Here is a 23775-nt window from a genome sequence, read left to right on the forward strand (position 1 = left end):
GAATTAAGAATTTAATGCAATGACAACTCAAAATCATCAATAAGAATTCAGCTGTAAACATCAGCACATTAGCAATAAGGTCAGATCAATAGAACCAATAGACTTCTCTTTGCTTCATTGTTGGAGACAACCCAACGGCGTGTGAAAGTATACCGGACCTATTGCATACTACCTAAAAATGTGATGTGGAAATCTCTCATCAAATGAACGAGTAATGATTCCCTTTAGACTATAAAAGCCTTCAGTGGAATGCTTTTCACAGAATCCAGATTTCACAACAGATATTGTTCACAGTCTAAAGATGCCCCCATCTCCTGCACTGTCAGTATTTTCTGACTCAACATAACCAGCAATAACACAATGACTTATACACTTACACAATCTCCTCCTGATCAGAAGTCCCAAACTTTATTTTCAGCCGCAAAATATAATTTCAAATCAGCTAATGCAAATGTGAGGAATTAAACAGCTGCATATGATGTAAATCAGGGCTCTAGAGTATTTGAGCATAAGAGTATTGAGCATTTGCTCATGAAAATTGATGTGCGCTAACTGGAAAAAATAATTCAGGAGCACATCTAAGAGGGATGCATCAGCATGCTCCTAATTTTTTCAACTTTGCACCACATGTCCTCCTTTGAGAAAATGTTATTGTCGAGCCCTGCAAATGCACTTCCTCTTATGCAAAACAAACAAAAACGAATCCCTCATACAGTGCATTCAAAGATAGAATGAGGAATCTGTGGTATAAACATGCATTTATTTCTGCGTCAGAAGCTGACAGCCAGTGTAGCAGCCCCCCATTTTGTAAAATGGTTTCTGCAGGCCCTGTGTTGTGATGCAGTGCAGAGTAGCAAACCCACAGATGTCAGGTCTTCTGTGCCCTGAATTCAGCATACTACAGCACGCATGCCTACATATACAGCAGCTATGGGAGGAAATACCAGGGATTAGAGCCTGTTCCCTCATATTTTCCAGAGCATTTTCTTTAAAGCATGACATAAATATATGGGGAAGTGCGTCACTAAAATAAACACTTCAGCACCTGACAGAAGCCTGGGCAAGTTAATCCAAGTCACGCAGCTTAACAGTTAAACAGTTCGCAAGCACTTGCCTGAGTCATGGCTGAATTTAAGCTGAAATGTGTCTAATTAACCCACACCAGAAATTCAACCTTTCCGCAGAGTGAGTGGGCCGTGGTTGAGAGTGTAGCGCAACTTTTCTTTTGCGCTTCAACTAGGGGGAGGAGTCCACTTCACAGATAAACAGAATTACGCCCCTTCACAAGGAAATCACGGTTATGCACCATCTGACACCTACTCGAATCTCGGCTTATGAGAAGCATTTGTGTCTACATCTCCCACTTAGTCACTGGAAGACTGCATCACAACAAATCCGCAGGTCACCCCCCTGATTAGCAAAAGGCTGTAGACTCTAGCCACATGTCCCACAAATAGCAGTACTGGATGACAGGTAGCGTGGCTAGTGATTTCTTCTGGGTTGCTATAAACCCGTCTGGCTGCTGGGGCTTTTCCCACTAATTTCTGTGTTTCCTGTAAACAACACTTGTAATAGATGCCCAGCTGCTATAATTGTCTCTGAACAACAAAAATAAAATATTACAGGATTCACATGGCACATCTGTTGATGGGAACAGCAAGCCCTCAGCTTTGGTTCGGAAGCAACGCTGTCAGTTACTTCCGTTTTTTTCAGTGGCTATCAACATCAGAGGAAAACATTGACATCATTTCTGCAGCAAAAGGAAATGTACGTGGAGAGTGCCGGGGTCCCTGTGTGTATCGCAAGCTCCGTCTGAAAAAAAACAGGGGGGGCTAGGTACTCCTGAATAGAGGATGACCTCCCTCTAATCTCATCGCTTCATTTTCATGACAGGAATACATATTTTGTTTAACGTGAAATTAAGACCGAAATGAATTCTCCATGATGACCACTAACAGAACTGGAAAGGAATTCCAAAAAGGATAATCTTGGCCGTTCCCAGGTGATGAGCAGCCAGACAGAAAAAGACGTGCTACAGAAGGCTATGAAAACTAGTAAGGAAATATCTTCTTGATGTATATTAGCTTTGCTGCAATTCTCAATTCCCACCCTTTTTAGCGAAGGAGCAGGAGTGCTGGTTCCACTGCGTAGTGACAGATAAAACTAATCTGACTAATTCAAAACCCAAGATAACTGACACAGCTGGGGGCGGGGGTGAGTAAATGTATTAGATGTCTAAACCAATTGTCCACAATCCCCTTTTAAAAGATGTGATACGCACAATGCATATGCACACTATATCACTGTTTGGCGAGGATGGACAAAGCTACGCACCAACTGTCACTAGCAGCTCCGTGTCAAATACTGTTTTGGCTGACACCCTTGTAAGGGACCACCTGTTTTGAGACACTTTGGCAGGAAGAGGCAGAGATCACCCTTTTACCCCACCCCCAACACACTCTATTTCGATTTCTCTCTCCCTATCTCACTCACACACACACATAAAATGACCATAAATCAAAACAGAATTAAACAATTGTCTTGTTCTTAAAAAACTTTGGACTCTGCCAAAGTATCTCTGAATCATTGCAAGCAAGTGTCAACATTAACATATAAGCAAAATTAAAAAGTAGATCAAAAGATTTCAATTTCAGAAACCAAGACCTTCCCTAAAAAAAATAGGCATTTCAAGGAAGTTTTGCCCTTATACTATAACATTGGTCTGCAACTGAACTGCACCATTTTGCAACTGCCCTTTGTCGCTTCTGAGACTATAATTTTCCAAATGTTTGTTTAAGTGGGATGTTTTTCATAGTCCTCGTCGTAATTTACTAAATATTATACGTGTATCACTCTACTACGACGCTATGAGCTTTAACACCAGCTAAGACTGCACTAATTCAGTAGGCTACTGGGTAGAGGTCCGTGCAATAACAGTGGATGTTTAGGTAACAATTGCATATTTAAAGTAAACAGATTAAACATTTTGTAAATTAAAGAAAACAATCCTTGAATACGAAACGTTCTGTACGTTGACACTTCTGTCCATGAAAGCCTTTTGTCAGTTTGTCAGCACACATCACAACAACATTTAATTCAATGAAACTGACTAATGCACATTTATGTAGGATGCTGAGAATACGTAAAACTGGTCTAGTCGCCCGCGTTTATCGTTCACGTAGTCAATTGTTTTTTTTTTTTTTTACTATACACCAAATACAATGTAACCGACTTAATGCCAGTACTATTTTGCTACAGTAAAATGCAGCATGTAGCCTTGTATTCGGCAGATTTACAAAATCACTAACACTGTAACAACAGCGACGACTTCCTACAACAGAACCACACGCATAATGACGGATAACTGTGATAAGGCCAAACATAAATTCCGCCATTCACAAGTGATTTAGTACAAACTTGTAGTTCGTAACATAAGGCTCTCTCGCCAACGTCAAGTTTCTCTCGTTACGAGTTGCACAATGCGGCATTGCTGCCATTGTCTTAAAACGGTGTCGACCGACAATTACTTCCAATGACACCATTAATTGCTGCAGCTATTGATGTAAAGCGACCAGATTTTTTCCACACTTACCCTCAATGGATATTACGTGCTCCCGGATCTGATTCTGCAGGGCCAGGTCATCGATGCGCTCGATCAGGTCGTAAATGGCATAAATGTTCGGGTGGACGGACTCGAACCTATGGATTTCAGCCCTTATGGCAGCCGAGTTAGACAATACGAACTGAGAGCCTGGTGGGCCAGATTGAGCGGCTTGGCCTGATACTGTCCCCGAACCGAACTGACCCGCCCCTGATCCAGATGATGATCCCGATCCAAACTGGGACGGAATGGATTGAGGCACTGGTACCGGAACAGGAGCTGGGACGGTACCCGGGGTGGGCATGGCCGGCTGCGACTGCTGAGAGATACCAGACACCGAAACCGACACCGGGACACCCGACTGGAAATTCATCGTGGTGGAAACAAGGAACTCTTGTCAAAAGGAAAACAAACAAATGCGGCGTTTTCGTGAGGGCTAAGCAGAAGCAGTCGATGTAAATTCAGAAGTCCGCGAGATTGGAGCGAACCTAAAATGAGAGGACTATATGTATACTGCAGCAGTATTCAACCTCTCACTCGAACAAAACGCGGTTCATAGGCTACTCATATTATTAAAACTTGGTAGCGGCTCATTTTCCTTTTCTCTTTTCTGATATCTTTCGTCGGGTCCTGCGCGTTTTCAAATGCTATCTAAATATTCTCGCGGTTAACTAAACTACTTCTTGAGATGCACGTTCTTTTTTGTTATTACTGAATTTGTAAATTACAATCGTTCTCCTTGGTTGCTCTGTCAGCCGCAGACAATGAGATTAGCTAACGCAAGGCGCCCAGCTCTACTGACTGACTGTGTTGCCGCTGCGCTGAAATAAAATCGCCTCTGTATCCGCCTCGCGTCCAAGTGGTCCCTGCCCAGCCCCCTCCTCCGCACGTTATAACGTCACACATCACGTTATGGTTCTTGGGGAGTAAGGTGGGGGCGGGTTAACGCAAAAGAAAAAATGGAAAAATGCCTCAGTGGCGAAAGTACAACGCATCGTGAGCGCAATTTTGAAAAGGTACATATTTCAAAACAACATTATACTCTATTTTTAAGGTGATGACATGAAAAATTAATGAAAGAATGCAGGGTAACCTGTAAAAAACATACTTTCAAACGTAGTAATTGTGAAATATATCTTTATTCAGCCCACAATGCACCTGGGAAGCAGCACTCCCTGGCACATCAACAGCTCTCCTGAATGCTTTACACAGAAGAATACCTTATAAATCTGCGTTGAGTTATAGCATGTATGTTTTTCCATTTCCCAGCTCCATATCAGTGCTAACATTTGTCATTTGCAGCCTCATTTTGGGTGTGATGTAACATAAACACAGAAAAAATCAGTGTCAGGTCTGAGCTCTCTCTGTGTATGTGCAACCCCGTTGCAGACAAAGGAAACACTAAGTGCATGCAGGTCATTAGGGAACCCAGGGGATCATATACGTTTCAACCAGCTGTTCATTTGTGTGGACAGGGTGGAGAACTACAGGGCTGTAGCTCACTCAGAATAGGAGGTCCAGATTTGCACTCTGACACCATGTCCTGCTAAAACACAAATGGAGTGAAGGAGCTCAGGTGCCATTTCTATCATATTTTTGAGGCCCAGTTGACCTCACGCAATGAGGACTTATGGGTTTCATAGATCAAAAAAAAAGAAATACCTGAAATTTCTTGGGGAACTCACATATGATGCAATAATTTTATACCAATATACCATATTAAATTTAAAGAAAACTCTTTTTGTAGTTTCTTGTTGGTAGTGCATTTGTTTGTGAGCATCTTCGACTTCCTATTCAACTAATAAAAACAATTTCTCAAAGAACATAAATAGTTTAAGTGGAGCTGTGAAAGCAGTTGAATTGCAGCCGGACAGGACAAGAATTTAGTAGCCCAGGCTTAGATTATTATACTTCTCCCAAACTTTAAAGACAGGAAGTATCATGAATCAGAACTTTAATTCTATTTGAGCTGTCTTTAATATATGTTACCATAGTGATAATGAAATATCAACACATGTAGAAGAACATGTAATATGTCCAAAGACAGCAGTTCTGACATAGTAATGATACATTTTTATAGCACAAGGCTACAATGTCTAATAAGGTACTTTGACATAAAGATCAAACAATGACCTGAAACAGAACATCGTTCAGAGGGCATATGTACAAGGGATTTTACATGCAGGAATATTTACATTTAACTGCTTTATTAGCTATTGCAGTGTAGTGTAAAGCTTGATTTATGGCAGTTCTCACCACTAGTTCAATGTTTCTCTGGCTCTGTATTTTCTGTGTTTGCAATAGATATGGGTAGCTTTTGAGGGTCTGCTTGCAACTTCCAATTGCATCCACCACAGCTGTATGTTTTGATGTGCTGGAGAAAGCATCATTATAATCTTTGTTCCTCTCATGACCCCTTTGAGATTCTTTTAGGCCTGTTTTAGGCATCTTGCTTGTAGCTGTTTTTGGAATGAATCCCAGTGCCATCCTCCTCTTTGAGCTTCGGGCAGACATGCTCATCGTTGCACTTCTGCTGGCAAGAGGGTTAGTTTGACTGTACAGGAAGACAGCCTACCCACTCACACCAACTGGCTTTGATATGTTGCAAGGAACTTGAAAATGTAGATCATTAGACATATAATTTGTGAAGATTTACTTCTAGATTTTATGGGTTCAGAGTGCCCTGCAAAGCTAAATAGCCAGCTGTCACTTCTAAGCATCATTGAATGATGTGAATCTTGTCCATTTTAAAGAGTATAATTATAATTATATTTCTTTATATGTATATAATTATAACTATAGTCTTTCTTATATTAAATTAAATTTGATGAATATATTGTTGTGTTTATGTGTATTATTGATATACAATAAATCAATTTCAAATAAAATAATTATGTCTGTTGTGACCTACGTATGGTGGTTGGAATGTGATATAAGCATTTGGTGCATTAATTATTTGATTTCTAATAAGCACTGCCAAAAATATTTTTTTAAACTTTAAACTATCAAAACTTACTTAGAGAAACTGGTCTTTATTTCTGAGTTCACATAATATCTGCAGAATAATTTAGGCTATCACAACTTTTGTCTGGTCACAGACAGTGCTCTTGACAAAGCTGAAAATGAAAAACTTCAGGCTTCTTACATAGATTATATTCATGAATTATTGGATTTTCTTGGCTTTGATAATTATTTTATACAGATATCATACGCAGAAGGATTCATTTTTTACTTGTAAAAGGTGTCTCACAATATTCCATCATCAGGCTGATGGGTTTCTTTGTGCACACGCTTCAGTTTGAAAATGTAATTTTGCAAAATGGAGTAAATTTGCGATTTGAGTTGTTATAGAGATACAGCCCCATGTGTTAATTGATCAGCATTAAGTTGAAATGCACCAAGATGTGTCCTGTTTGAAAATTAAATCCTGAAAAATGTTTTTTTTTGTACTTTCCAAGCATTTATAATTTCAGGAAAACAATAGCTTGTTTTTATTTCTTGCTTGTACACAGTGGTGCACCACACCACACATTACACTTATGTGTACCATTGTGAATGGTGGGAGTGGAAGGAGCAGTGCACCAAGTAGCCAGAACCCAAAAATAGAATCCCAGAAATGAGAGAAATCCAACTGGGAAAATTGATATTTTCACTACAGGAGGTAGGAAAATTAACAAGCATAAAAACAAGAAAAATAAAATAATTTAGTATTGTGTATACTATCTTCTTTTACCTGTACGCCATCTTTAAAATAATTTAGCTGTTTACAGGAATGAGGAAGACCCCAGCTTACATATAATATTCTTAAAATATGCCTGAAAATGTGTAGCAGCATTATTACTGTATATTACAAACCTGTTCCTTTGTTTGAGATTATGAAGTGATGTTATGGAGCTCTTGTGTTGTGTGATGCGCGCGCGTGCACACACACACACACACACACAGAATCACAAGGAATCATGTAATTGTTATACATAATTATACAAAATGAGTGTAATTATTGACAACTGCATGATTCTTGATGTATCAAGCACTGTCAACAACACACAGTACTTCTATGCTGTTCAGATATACAAGCAGATGCAAAGAACAGAAAAATGTTTCAATGTTTCATTTTTAATTTTCCAAGCCAAGTCATTCTTGCAACGGTAGCCTTGGACAGAGACAGAAGGGTCTGAATGGGAAAGGAAACAGTCCTTGAACCCTGTTGTTCTGGAAAGTGACCTCCAGTTTCTGAATAATGAAAGAGTCTCATTTTGGCTTGTTTTTACCCTCCCTTGCTCTGAATTCAATGAGCAGCAGCTTGATTCAGCGGGACAGGGGAGATCAAAGGGTGCCCGCCCACATCTGCACCCCAGTCTCATTACCATGAGTTCCCAGCCACTTATTCTTGGACGAGAAGGACGTTTACACCCAGCTTACGCTACAGAGCAAAAGGGTGCTGAGACAGGGCACTGAGACAAGGCCCTGGGGTCTTCTCAGAGTGGCAATACAGGTCTCCTTGCATCATTTTTTCAAAATAGTGTCATTATTCATTGTGCATTTCTGTGCCCAGGTGTTCTTTAGTGTCCTCAGATGCACTGGACTGTTTTATACTGGCAGTCCTCTCAGTATGTGATGTGCTGTAACGTCTTGCTTCCTTGGCTGTTTCTCACAAATAGCTGACCTCCACAATGGCATCTCGGTGGCCTTTGAAGAGTGTTTGTGTTTCATCGTCTACTTACATTAGGACCTCATGGTACAGTTTATCTTAGAATTGTCACAGTAGCTAAATACAGCACAGCTTGGCCTACAGGGTGGATCAGACCTTGACAGTGAAATAACAGTGATATTCAGTGCATGATGGAGGGGAAGTCTTGTGGCCTAGGCCACAAATGGATCTTTCTGCAAGACAATCATCCCAAGCTTACCTCAACCCAGACATGTTTAACTCACTTCACTGAAAACTACTGTTTTACCATTGAAGGGGGTAGTTTATAAGTGCAGAAAAAAAGATATGAAAATTTTGAAAGATTTTGTATGGAGGAATCCCCCAACACAGATCCCCCACATGTTCTTCAGTCTCACAGAACACCATATTAGATGACTCAGTAGTTTTATCTGTGAAAAGGGAGGGTGGACAATGTACAGAGGTTGCCAATGTATTTTGGGAAATAAAATGATACTTAAAAGGGTAGTGGTGACTTCCTGAAATAAAAACAGATTAGAAGGAGACATTGCAAAAACCTAACTCCTGGCAAATAGAGAGGCCCAAGTTATTTTTATGGGATCCTATAATTGTTTAAGTCTAAAACCACAACCCATTCCCTATTTTTTAAAAATGGGGGCTGGCTAAGTTAAATTCTCTGAACTGAACTGGTACATTAAAATGACAGATTTGTTTATTTTATGAAGTCATAAATCTATACATTTCTGGCCCTATCACAAAACATTTCCATGTAAACGAGGCATAGATATTTCTTTCACTCCAAGGCTATTTTTACTCAAGGGAGGTTGAGGTTTGTTTACTGCCCTTGACAAAGTCCAGTAGTCCAAAAGACTCTCAAAAACACATCTTGCCAGCGTAGGCATGTTGTAAGAGGCATTTAGTACAAAAATGGCAGTTTGCAACAGAGGGGGCATAACGTCACCACCAAAGAAGGTTACAGACTATTTGGGCGATGGCAGTCCTCTGATTTTTTGGATTTTCCACCCAGCCGAACACATGGGCCTGACCGCATGGGGGCCTGGCTGCGGGCCGACACGCCGCGGCGGCAGGAAGGTCACGCCAGGCGGGGTAACTCCCCGCCCTCCTCCGGAAGTGGAGAAGTCACGTAAGGCGAGGAAGGCACGGAGCAGCAGCAAGCGTCAGCCCGCTATTTTGAATCGGCGCGCGATGACACCTGCTAAGATGCGTGCCACACAATCAAGCCCACCTCCGAGAGATAATTGAATACAGAAAGATAACAGATCCTTTCCAATGAGGTACAGAGCCTGCGCTCGCACCTTGATTCGCTTTTTCTGACACCGGAGATATTTTTGCCCTGACATCTCTACATTCAGCAACTCACATTCCCCTGAATTTGGAGGACAGGATGCGTGATGGGCAGCTGCAGACCGGAAAATTGCAGAGACTCGCCGTGATTGCAGCTCTGTGGGGGTTGACAGGTTTGGCCTTCAAACTGACTTACTTCCATTCACTTTCTCCAGTACTCCCCATGCAAACCTGGAACATGAAGCATAAGTACATTTAGACATAAGTACTCATATATAATCTACTTTTAGGAAAAGTGTTTTCAGCCATTTACATTTAAGCAAATATGAACACCAAAAATTGCACAGTTGGTTTTGCCACCAGACAGTTTTGCTATTCTTATTGATACATACATTAAGAAGTGTATGGGGTTTAGATTGATAGCTAAAATGAAAGGTGTATAGATGAAGTCTATGAACTACTTCATTTCCTTCAGGGTCTAAAAGCATCACGTTTAAACCCGTCTTCTTACCTGAAGCAGTACAATGTTTCTATTTACGGCCATCTGCCAAAGGTAATAATGTCCCACATTAGGGTTCTCCTCCAGGCTACAATAATGTGTACTCTGACTGCAGACATCTGCCTAAAGCTACACATATAAATACATCTACAGTAAAACAGGAATAACTGCTGATAAACCAAAAATGCACAAACAACCACAAATACACGCATACACAAAAACAGTACGACATGCAGACATAATGCATGCATGTCATATGCACACACAATGATACACATGCATGTGCAGACTCAGAAGCACACACACACACACACACACACATACACAGACACGCACCTGCGCACACACACACATACACACATGCGCACACACGCACACACAAACAGAGGTAATAACCTATTGGTAAGAATCACAGGTTCAGATTCACAGAACACTACAATCGTGCTCCTCATCAATGATCCCTGTCCTCCATTATTGATCCATCGTTGCGCATTGTGTTCTCAAGTAATGGCAATTCTTTTGGAAAGGAGTACATGCTACAGAAAACAAAAACCATAACGGACAATGACCATCTTTATTTGTCTTATAAAGACTAATAGCATAATGTGGCCGGAATTTAAAAGCTCAAGACTACTAAAAAAAATAAATAAATAAGTGAATAAAAATAAATTCCCCTTATAATAACAGCTTCAGGATTTATCCATACGGCCACTGCAGTAAAGATGATGATCTGCAGTGCTGGCATCCCAACGCCCTGTGCTGTTCTCACCTCACTCTCACTAAAGAAGAGAGCCACCTACTGTATGGTTAGTGTAACAACATAGTAGCAGTGTATTGTGGGCCTGCAATCCTTGCTGCTGGAATGTTACTCTGTACTGCTTCATTCCAAAGATTGCTGGGGTCTGAACGTGGGTGGACAAAGACAGTTGGCATGATGCTGTACAGCCGCCTGATCATATCGTGATAAAACTCAATGAAGAAAGCATGCAGATTCAACATCTAAACACCTCTTTAAGATTACTCTTATTATAAATGAAATCATTTATGTATTAAGCCATCCATATGAACACAACAGTTAGTGTCTAATAATGTTCCCGGAAAAAAGCCCTCTTCACCCCAATCATTGCTTAACTGATTTAGTAAAATCAGTTAAATTTCATAAAGAAGTGTAGATTTGGCTGAGATATATCGCATAGGAATTAACAAAGGGGTATGTGGGGTATGTCTGTCAACAGACTCAGACCTAGCTAACATTCACAGATGTCCATTACAGATGTATCCAAGAGCAAATACTACTAACAATGAATGATTTTGTTACATTCTCAAATATAAATATTTAAGATAAAAAGCAGTTTCATCAGAATCAACCAACTTAGAGGCGCAAAAAACAAACAACTCTAGATACTAAAAGAGAGATACCTCTTTATTTAAAAAAAAAGGTTTAACACATGAAATGACTTGAAACTGGCATATGGTTACAATTTGACATCTGGCACATCTCTGCAAGCTAAGGCCCATGGACTCAAAGAAGTTAACAAAGCTGTCAAAAATGCTTTCACTTTGCAAAACAGTCCAATCCCACAGAAAAAGGGAGCAATATTCTAGCTTCAGGAAAAAGCTTTATTTTAAAATAATAAATAAATAAATATCAGCATTGACTATACACAGATAATCCAATGATTATAATTCACATTGAACTATATCCAAACAGAAGTGCTCAAGATAAAATCTTTTGCAAGTATTACAAGTATTACTGTAAGCCTACTGTGGATTACTGATGACAAATTAAATCAAAATCAGAATTGCATCAAAAGAATCGACCATAAACGTGATCACTGTCACGACCAATGCCTTTACTCAATATCCTTTCTCATAATTCTCTGGATATGCTTGTAGGGAAAAAGTAAGGCTGCCAGATCCATCCCAATGTGCAGCTTCTGCTTCCATAGGCTTCTTCCATAGGCTGGAGAGAGTTGCCATCTCATAAGGACTGTGGTCCTACAACGTCCATCTCCAGGAGAAAAATATTCATTACTCAACTGGATTTATCAATGGGGAGTCAGGTTGATGGAGCACCATCCCAAAATGTGGTTTCAGGCCACTCATGTACCAGAGGCGAGCAGTTGAATTAGACTTTGTGTCCTTGACAACCACAAATATCAATGCTGGTCGTTCCACATTTTATTTATCCTGGGGCTTGAAGATATCATTGAGGGAATTAAGTGCTGATTAGTGACTGAGCAATTTAACCCTTTCTGTGCTGTGTGCTTTACTATCCCACCTGACATTGATATTATGGAAATTTAACACATGTAATTGTTAATGTGACATCATGAAAAATTGACATTAAATTTGAACTTCATGTAGTTTTGTTTGATGTGCTATTCAACACTGTATTTATTTTTTTTAATTTGTGTAAAAACAATGAAAACATTCAATGAGATATACAAAACAATTGAGAGTTTATAACAGTTGAGTTAACAGTTTTGTGAGTTTGGACTTGAGATCACAGAAATGTGCCAAAGAATTTCGATTTTTGATGGTCATGCCAAATCAGTTGAGAAAACTGTATGAAACTGAGAAAACTCAAGTGAATGTTCATGGGAACCCTGTCATGGAAAGGCTTCAAGAATAAAAAGAGATATGGATATGATTCCCCCTTCTTCAGATAGTGTAAACACCACAGAAAAAAAAGTCTGTGTAGCAATGAGCAAGTAAAATCTGGAGGTGTGTGTGAAATGTTTTGAGAACGTGTGATAATGAATTGCAATTTGAGTGAAAGCAAGGGAAAGCATGTTTAGTAGTTTTTTATAAAACAAGTGTTTAAAAAAAAAATATTTTTAACATGGTGGCTATAATTTCATTAAGTGCATAAACAATTGAGGAAAACTTTAAAATACAAAATTATGTGGCCAGGTCAAAGAGCTTGTTTGGGAACTTTTGCCACTGTGTCCCATACAGGCACTAACCAAAACCAACCATGCTTATTTTCAGCCATCATTGGGAGAATGGTGCAGAGTAGTGCTTCACTCTCACCCACTCTCCTGGGTTGGGAAATGGATGGCCTTTATTTTATTTTGCTCCTTTCAGTAAACAGACCTTAATGACTTTGGAGGACCTGTTGATTTGCCCAAAAGACAAAAATAAAAATGGGAATATTTTCAGACAGACCAGATCTGTTCCAGGAAGCCATTAGATGTGGTGTTTTGGGTCTCACTCAGGATACAGCTGGCAAAATATAACAAAAAAAAGCACAGGAAAAAAATGTTGTAAAATTTAATAAAGGTGTGATGTTCTGCATACCATATTCACACAGACATCCTTAACATTGCATAATATTTCCATCATATATACTGTATGTTAGAGAGATTGATCAATGACATTTCTACCAAGGAGTTTCAGACTGATGTGATTTTCAAAAAGGCCAGACACGCATTGAAATATAAAATACGCTTTTGAAATGATTGGGTTGTCACCACTATGAGTAGACAAAGTGGAGTTACACTGGCCAAAAAACACAGCATTACCAAATGGACTCAAGACCCCCAGCTTGCAGTTCTGGGAAGTAGTCACACGCAAAATTCGGAAATAAATTATATCAGCTGCTGCAGTGCGAATCAATAGCCAGCTGTATAAAGGTGAGACATCCTGAAAGGAAAAATCCAAGGGATATATCAAGTCCTCTCAAAAGTATAGAGGTCCTGCTGGTGAGTGTGTGTGTGCGTGGGAGGGAGGGAGGGACATAGTGACTGCCTGATGTATTTTTTTTATTATTAAACAGTTGGCTTTTTTCTGAACTGAAGGGGATATTGGGGGAAACCTTGAGCAATCTCTTTGGAGCCCCTGTTCAATGTCAAAGTCTAATTAAGCTCTATTGTCCTCTGAGAAGGATTAATATGGAGATGAATGCTCAGAAAGTACTAAAATACTGGAGATGTGCACAGCAAGGCAGTGTTGCTCAAAACTCACTGTCCCCATCACTGCAACTCTAGTCTGCAGTGGTGGGACTCGCTTGGCTTCATCTCTTGGGTAAGGCAGACCAAAGCTGGCCAGGGTTCCTCGGGTTATTTACATTTCTCATGGCCATCCAAGCCCAAGGTGTTCATCAGGCACCCAAACTCTACCAGCTGTCCTGAGAGATGTGCCTCTCCTCCAAGCAGTACTATCTCTGCTGTTATAGGCTGCTTGCCTAGCCAGCCTGTTTAATATATATTTTCCCATTCAAAGGCCAAGTATAGCAATCTCCTTCATGCTTTACTCTGTTCTTCTTTTCTATGATTAGATTTTGATGATGCAGTGATTTTCTGGGTGTGTCCAATCAGCGTTTGGAGAACTGAGTCAAGAAAAGGCATATTTCTTCCAACACTTGTATATAAACTTTGGGCAGTAACAGAGATTAGCATGCACATAATGTGACTTCTAGCTTCACTACCTTTAGCCTAAAAAAATAACAGTGAAGCTGAACAGGAAGACAAGATTGAAAGTGCATTGATTCAGATTTTCTATTGAACTTCCCAGGTATCGGATGTTACTGACATTCTGAGTCATTTGTGTATGTTGGGTCTTGTCTGTCCTACAGTGCTCTCCCCGCCTGATGTGTGACAGTAGGAAACAGCTTTCGTTTCCATGGGAAACCTGAATTGTCTCTGGAAACATAAAAAAAAAAATGAAAAAATAAAAAATTGTAGCAAATGCCAGTTTCTCCTTGGGGTTTGAAAGCATTGTGAAAGACCAGTTGCCTTGGCAACCAGAATTTTTTTTGTGTTCAGCCAGTTATTTTGTTTCTTGCTTTATGTAAGCAAGGAACATGAATGAAAAAAGCTGCAATGCTGCTACTTTTCTACTGTAACAGCTAAAATATGAATGCAGACTTATGCATTGATTTACATCAGTTATTATTTCTAATCTTATTTTCATATAAAGTGCCCTCTGCAATGTTTGAGACAAAAACATATTTTCTCCTAATTTGGCTCCATAAATTTGTGAAAAAAGAATTATGTGTAATTAAACTGTAGGTTCACATATTTTTATACATTTTGGTTTCACCATTTAGAACAACACTATTTATACACAGCCCACTCCCATTTCAGGGCATCATAATATTCAGGCCAAATGGCTTCACAGAGTCAGTTCAATTGTTTTCTTAAAGCAGGTCTAAGTGAGCTTGCAGTATCTAGCATTGATTCTCGACTTTTGATTGCCTTTGGAACCTGTTATTGGAATTAGCTGTGCCAATGAAAGTCAAGGAAGCCATTATCAGGCTGAGAAAAAAAAAACCTTAGCCTTACTAAAATCAATTCTTTGGAACACCATGAGAAACCACTGGTGAGCTCAGTAATCACAAAAGGCCTGGTAGGCCAAAGAAGACCTCTAGAGTTGATGATTGAAGAATTCTCACCATGATGAATAAAAACCACCAAACACATGTCCGACAGATCAGAAACACTCTTCAGTGGGTAGGTGTGGGTGTGTCAGCGACTACTGTGCATAGAAGATTTCACAAACGGAACTACAGAGGCTACACTGCAAAATGCAAACCACCAGTTATCCACAAAAACATGATGGCCAGGTTAAAGTTTGCTAAGAAGTACCTAGAAGAGTCTGCAGAGTTCTGGAAAAGAACTTGTTGGATCAAGATTCACTTGTTTCAGAGTGATGGCAAGAGTGAAGTGTGGAGATCAAAAGGAACTGCACAAGATCAAAAGCATATCACCTCATCTGTGAAAGATGGTGGTGGGAGTGTTATGGTGTACAGTAAGTACTGATAGCTGGGGCAGAATTCATTCTGAGATGTACAGAAACATCTTGTCTGCTCAAGTTCAGTTACATGCGAAGGCTATGCGACAAAGTACTAAACGTGACTATAATTTACATAGCAGTAACATGTCCCTAACATTATGGTGCTCTGAAATGGGGGGCTATGTATAGAAAGGGTTTTTTCTATATGTATGAACCGAATATATAGCCTTTATAAAGACCCCTTCACCCAAAAATGTGTGTTTTTTAATAGTTAGCTCCTCTTGGAGGCATGACTTTGACAATACAGATTGATTTTTGTGCAGAACTATGTCAGGGTACGGGGTTTAGGACCCAGGCGCAGAGTAAGAAAGACAAACTAAACAGGGAAAATTAACAAAGACTTTACTAACAAAAGGGCTGTGGCAAACACGCCTGCCACAGGCCACCGAAGTGGCTTTCCTTGGGGCCCTCCAGCACAGAGACACAGAGAGAAGATGTTCAGACAGTCCAGATTTATTTCACGAGGGTTTGGCAAGATGGTAACAGCCAAAGTGAGCAGATGTAACCCAGTCATGACCGAAGCTCCCCGTGTGAGTGGGGATGGCAGATTTAACCTGTGCGCAGTGATTACCTCACTACGCACAGGTGCAGCCACTCCTGTTCCTGGGCCCAATTAGCCTGGCCAATTATCTCATTCTTAACCAATTATCCAATTGGCCAGGTCTAATTAGCTTGACCCAGGGCAGGTGTGGCTGCTTAAACCAGCCATCCCCACACCACAAGGGCAAACACAAATGGGGAACAGAAAAGGCCACGATGGGCAAAAACACAAACTCCAAAAATATCTAATAAAACAGAAAACAGGAGGAACTCAAAAACACAGGCAGGGCAGAACACAGGCAGGCAGAGTACAAGGGCAGGTACATATGGTCAGAAACAAACACAAGGAACCAGCACCCGAGTCAAGGGGACAAAGAACTTAAATAGACAGGGGGTGACAAGACACAAGTGAACTCAAAAAACAATCAAACCAGAAAAGGAGGGGATAAAAAGACACAGGTGGGAACAATGATAGAATAACGAGACAATAATGGAAAACAATAACACAATTAACAGGGGAACGAGCAGGACACAAAACAGAAGTGCCGCCATCTGGCGGCCCAACAAGGAAAAACAGAAACAGTAAAACAGAACCATGACAGAACTTGTCACCAGAGTGCCTTTTGCACATTCTTCCACTATAGATGGAAAGCTTCTCTATACTTCCCTGAAATTGGACCTGGAAACTTGCACATACTAGCAAAATTGTGATGTGACATATATATTGAACCTATCATGGTCCACTATGCAAAGATATACAAATTATATGAGAGTGATGGGGTAAACTTAAACCTTAGTGCACAAAAAGCTGGCTAATTAGTGACATTGTTGTGACGGATGGTGTGTTGAACATGGCATACTGTGCAGTTTTAGGATGCAATCCCGAGGTAGGAACTTCATTCCACTCAGTACCAAAGGAGCTCATTCTAAAACAAAAATGGGCGGAATTTGTTCATAAAAAATGCGTGGATGCAGGCTAACTGACAGCATAGAGGGAATCCTTGTTTTTAGCACACATTTCACAGATGACTGCTTGCAGAATCATGCAGAAGTCAATGGGTTTCAAGAAGAAATTTTGAATCCGGACACGGTGCCCAATATATATCCCAGGACCACAGCAGCAAGCCTTGCCAATTTGTATATTCATTAATTCTGGTATTCTAAATGAGGCTAATGGTGTAGAGATGCTACGAAGCCAGTTTCAGCAGTTAATTGAAAATATTTGCTGGAAAAACCATACTAAACTAATTATTATTCAATATAGAATATTTTAAAGGTTTTCAAACACATCTGGAAGGGTACTTTAATAAAAGCTGCAAATTAACCACATGCAAATTGTGTGATATAAAAATATAAAATTGTGGAGTACAGATCCAAATAAAGGAAAGAAATGTCTTTGTCCGGCGCAGTCAGGAGGGCACTGTGTGTACTGAATGTAATATTAAGGCAGGCAGCTCAGCAGTGTAGTGGGTAGCACTGCCATCTCATAGCAAGAAGGATTAAAATCCTGGCCTGGGCCTTATTGTGTAGAGTCTGCATGTTCAAAAGCCCTGCTGTCTGCTGTTTGCAAAATCTGTAGGAGGTTGCAGCCTTTACTGGGACAGACTGCTTTTGTCTGCACAAGCTAAATAGACGTGTGACATTCGCATGTAAAAAAAAAAAGAGCAGGCTTCGGCTTGAAAGTTGATTACAAGCAATGATAGTCAGCCTCCAATTTCCATAAGGGGGGTGGGGGGTATTGTGGGATTTGATGTTTGTGAAATGTATATCTGTGATAACAATGGCAGTGTCTTATGCTGCTACGGAGATCAAAGTGTGAGACTTTTCCATTTATGTACTGTATTGATCCAAAGTGCTTCTCCAACCTTCACCTTGTATGCAGTCTGCCTCCCAGGAAAAGAGGAATCCATTGCTAAAGTGGAATTCACCTCATTTTCTATGAGTGGAGAAGTGTTAAAAAGCGATGCTTCTTGTGACATAACCTAGTTTCAGCCCATTAAAACTCCTTATTTTGCCATTCTGTCTTGAGAGTATCCAGAATACCACAGTACCTTGAATAAACCAATGCAGCAATACCTACCTGATTCACTGCATGTTGACGGACGGACTACAGACTGCCTTTTCATTAAAAACAACCAAAAAAGGCAAACAAGAGTCCAAGTGAGTGAGTGTGAGAACGAGCAGATTATAGCCTGAAGTATAGACTAGCGGCTAAAATAAAAATAGAAATGTCTATTAATATGCAGATTAGGAGGGCTGTTGCAATGCTTTTAGGCCTCCAGGCTACATTATGGCATGGGCTTGAAGCAATTGAGGGCCAGAGCTGGATAGGTCCATGTACTCAGAGTGGGGGAAAGTATACTGTATATAATCTCTTGCAGAGAAATACAAATGTAGATAAACAGAAAGTTGATGGGATAGGTTAATCTGCTGCTAGGGAGTTCAAAGGTAAATGAATAGAGATTCTCTGCAACAAAAAAAAGAAAAAAGAAAAAGAACTAGCTAACCCAACAACAATATTTACAAGCGCATTCAGTCAAAGTGGCTTTCACAACATCTTTACAATGCATAGGATTCACTATCTACTGAATGAAACACAGGGACGGATAAATTGTCTTACTCTGAATTTTCAGAACAAGATAATTACCATGAATGGTTTCCAAATAATGGCCATGTAAAATAAAAAAACATGTAAAGATGTAAACCATGTAAAAAATAAAAACCATGTAAAGATGCTTTCTCAACATCTCTACAAAGCATAGAATTCACTATCTACTGAATGAAACAGTGACAGATCAATTGTCTTACTCTGAATTTTCAGAACAAGACAATTAGTGTGAATGGTTTCCAAATATTCAACCCAGTAACTTGAATCACATCCAGCCACTTGCAAATGTAGATTACACGTAAATATTAGTAATAACTTCATATTACAATGAATCTCACCAAAATTGTTGAACGCGTAGGCATAAAATAAGGAGCTTGGTTCCTAGTAATCATAATCAATCATATTCCAGAGAAAGAGAGCACAGTGACATGAACAATTTGCACATTTACGAAGAGCAGCATGCACACATTTTGCTCCAAGCAACAAGGCATTCCTGAATTAAACTGAGTCTCCAAGAAACTACTAATAACTTGCGTTGGCAAAAATATGAGACAGCAATGAGGAAACCAGCCCAGTGGTAAATAATTTTGTTCTTTCATTTGTTATCCAGCCACACTGCAGCTGAAACTACATCTAAATAATTAGTCTCAAAACTGAGCTAGTGATCAATCACTGCTTCAGAATAACTAACCAAACGCCTTCTACAATTGTGTTTAGATAAAACCAAATGGCTACTTTTTAAATTACACATTTCAAATGGAGAGAAAAGAGCTTCATATAAATGGGCCATATAGCGAGATAAACAATTACATTTTACAGGACAATTGTACAGTCATTTTATATATGAGTCATAGCAAACTTGGATTCTGTATCTGTCTCAGATGTTGGAAAATGTGGAAAAACTGAGGGACATTGTTTCAGTGCAGTGTTATCATCTCAAAGAGGCCTGCTTTGGAGAGATATTTTTTTTATTTCAGAATGAACATAATGGGCCTCATTCACGAGACATGCGTACAATCACATTTGTTTGTAAATGTGTGTAAGAACGTTTCCACAAACATTTCAGCATTCATCTTTATTTTCTAATCTATAGTTGTTCATGGCTGTTCCCTTATGCTAATCACATGAACAGGATTATGCATACAATTTACAGCATTCATCATCTCATACACCTGGAATATGCACAATAACAAAGGGCTGCACATGAATTCCATATTGGTTTTTCATAGGAATATTTTTTAAGAACAAATGTAAGAATAATTGACAAAAAGTTTTCTGAATGAGACCCAATGTATCTATATTTTATGCTTTTCAGAAAGATTATATGAGGCATGAATCGTATAGCACATCTTCAACAAAGTGATCACTCTTTTCATAAGAACTTTGCTAAGTAATTTGGATACAAGTTTAGGTATAGATACTCACAAGCTACAATGGACTTCTTCCTAACTCAGAATACTTCTTATGAATGGGCAGCCTTATTTAAAAATTTGAAAACTTCTGCGCAGATGGCAAATAATATACAAATAAGTACACTAAAACACCTAGCATACAGACCAAAATGGCAGCATGAAGAAATCATATCTAAATACCTATTCAAATATAAATCAGAAAGAAGGGATCCATGGCTGAGAATGAGCTGGTTTCTAGTGTGGAGCCTTATAAAGGAACAATAAGCTCATAGCCAGCACTGAAAAGCTCACGTCCTGGCTGCTGGGTCGCTCATTCTACACAGCTTTAGCACATGGGTGGGCCCTACAGTCTGGGATTGAACCCTGACCAACCCTGCCAGTGCTGATTGTGGCAAGTAGCCCCACATAGTGACACAGAATTGCTAGTAGTGTCACCTAGGGGTAAGGGTGAGTTCAGCCAGCCGGGATCCACACCTCATCACTCTCTAACACCCCCCGCTGGTGGATTGGGTGTCCATAGCCTGCTTGGTAAAACAGCACATGAAGTGTCTTCCTATGACTCCTGTGTCGCTCACTGCTGCCCACAAGCTTGTGGGCAGTGGTGTGAAAAAAGCAGCTCTGGTGACATCATGTGATTCGGAGGCGAATGTGTGCTCTGCAGCATGACCATGGTTGTAAATATCTGGGCATTCCATGTGGAGGTAGGAGCATTAAAACAAACAAAAAAAAACAAAAAAAATGGCAATAGCAGGATTATGCAGGATTATGCAGAGATAGACTGCTATTGACAACACATGGAGGAAGATTCAGAGAAATGGATTAACTGTAGACTGAGAAAAACTGGCAACCTGCTGGATGTGTTAAAGAGGTACAATGGTTGGGAGGTCAGTCCAGGGGTAGGCAAAGTTGGAACAACACCAGTCCCTGGAGTGGAGTAGGTGGTGAGAAATCTATGGAGTTTTCTTGTATTTTGCATTAACTGGTTTATGGGTGTTGCATGTTCTGAAAGAAGATAAGTGCCCTGTCAATCATAACTCCTTGGCAGTATTCCAGAGAGACAAAATAGTGTTCCCTTTGGAGTCGGCGAGGCATAGAACTGATGAAGTGATGAATAATCTTGATGCATAATGTATAATTCAAAAGCTGTCATCCAATCAGGATTGGGATGGGAACACATGAGAGATCTGGGGGACCCCTAATACATAATTTACAGGAATACTATTAAATGACCAAAAATCGAACTTTGCAGAACTCCTCAGATGAAAATAAAAGTGTCAGAGATGGAAACTGAACAAAGAACCAAGTATGAGCAATCTGCCATGCAGTAGAACTAATACAGGGTATTAACTGACATGAAAATCCTCACAGAGATATATAGGAGGCATGGTGGTCCCCTGGATCAGAAACTGTGTACATATGAAAGACAATACTGTAACTGCTAATAATAGTAAGGCTGCATATGCAGTATGAAGATATTGGTAACAGAGAGGATTTCTGGCTCTATAGAGTGACCAGCCTGGACTCCGAGTGGAACCATTCTTTAAAAAAATATGATAAGTGTGTGTGTGTGTGTGTGTTTCTACAGAAAGGTTTGTCCCAAGCTGGTCTGAGGATTGTAGGGAAGAAATCCAGAGAGAAAAGAGATAAAGAGAAGGGAGATGTGGAGAGCTTTTTGGACTTGCAGATGTCCCATACTGGCACAGAGAGTGCAGGTACATGTAAGGAGTCTGGCGAATGCTCTAAATGTTGAGTGGCAATTGTCAGAGGTTTGCCATCATCCAAAGCTTTTTCCAAGGTTGGAGGCAGGTTCCTAAGTTCACCAGGTACGTAAACTTAGTGTACTGTGAGCTTGAGCAGTTTGACACGCTGATGTCAGATAAGAAGCTTTTGACTTCTGCAGCAAACATGTGCAGATGTTCTTTGCTGTTAAACCAAATGACCTCTTTTGAGGAATGATGTATTTTAAACAAGGTGGCAATTCCAGCCATTGACTGAGGGGCACCAGGTCATTTAGCGCATGTGACCCAAAATTATTAAAATTTACATTATAATCTACATCCCTGTGGGGTCATTGTAGGCATCAGATTGTCACAATTAATTATACAATAAGTGATTGATTGTGACTCTCATAAAAGCAGTTAATTAATGCAAATGGCTATACTGGTTGAGAGGAAGGAATGTGACATGGACTGAATGTCAAACACAAAAAAGGTTCAGGTGGAACAGTACTCTCCTGGTACACTGCTTTCTGATGGAGTCAATTTACTTTGCACAGTTTACCACAAACTCATACAGACACACACATAATAAACAATAGACCAGCACTTGAAGACAAAAAAAATCAGTGACGGTCTGAAATAATAATAAAAAAGTGAAAAAAAGGAAAAAGAATTGAGCAGTGGACAGATGTCAACTGAGATTTGACAGATGTATTTCTGAGCACAAACATTCTCTTGAAAAGGTTTATAATCCTAAAGTATGTGCATGTTTAAATAGGCATGTAAGAAATGGCAAGGATTTTCCCTGAAAACAACTTCAGCAGAAGTACATGCTCCAGACTGCTGACTCACAGAAAGAAACGATGGTCACAGATGAGTCTACAGATGGCACAGACAATTATGTTTTGCACTTTTATTTGTTCTGCAAGGAAAATCAGTTACATTCATTTTCAAAATGATTCTTGTACCACTTGCGAAGCTCTGGGACAACATTTTAAAATTGTTAAAATGTTGTACAGACCAAACCAGCTAATGCAAAAAGATGCATCCTTTCCTATTGACAGGTTTACACTAAGCACCACCAAATAATGACAAAGAACAAATGACCATAATTAAACGTAATTGCAATGTTTGAATCTTACTTTTTTGGCCTTTCATTTGATATAGATTATTGGGGAGGGACTCTATCTTTAACATAATGCTGGCTTTCTCGAACCAAGAAGACTGCAGGTTTTTGAGTAGAAACTGTTCTCAGAAACTGTACTTACCCTTTCCTGAAATTAGCATGGAAAATCCAGGTTCAGTAAGTAAAAGTCCTCCCCTGTATTTTGTTCCAATCATCCGTATTTGAGCATTAGCACAATTCTTCACCATGCACAACCCAAGTTGGTGCTATACATTGGTGGGTGAGGCATCCATGAAGATTTGTGTTCATGTTTATATACATGTAAATAATTATTTAAATGTTCATTTAAATAATATATATATATATATATATATATATATATATATATATATATTTAAATGTTTTTGATTTTTCATGTCAAATATGCTGCAAATCTTTAAGATAGTTCTATATACTGTAGCTTTTTGCAGATACTGTTTAACAAACTACTTAATAATT

At 39.6% G+C, this 23775-nt stretch overlaps 1 protein-coding gene across 2 annotated transcripts in view; it reads right to left on the reverse strand.

Annotated features, from left to right (window-relative positions):
- The window catches only part of agap3 (ArfGAP with GTPase domain, ankyrin repeat and PH domain 3), a 244476-nt gene extending 240011 nt beyond the window's left edge, over positions 1 to 4465 (reverse strand). For both annotated transcript variants that reach the window (XM_064347035.1, XM_064347033.1), the window contains exon 1: positions 3593 to 4465. In XM_064347035.1, the coding sequence (XP_064203105.1) occupies positions 3593 to 3974 (382 nt within the window). In that variant the 5' untranslated portion in view covers positions 3975 to 4465. The remainder of the gene's footprint in view (positions 1 to 3592) is intronic.
- Positions 4466 to 23775: the final 19310 nt, after the last annotated feature.

This window comes from Anguilla rostrata, chromosome 8, assembly GCF_018555375.3.
Source record: "Anguilla rostrata isolate EN2019 chromosome 8, ASM1855537v3, whole genome shotgun sequence".
Classification (NCBI taxonomy): domain Eukaryota; kingdom Metazoa; phylum Chordata; class Actinopteri; order Anguilliformes; family Anguillidae; genus Anguilla; species Anguilla rostrata.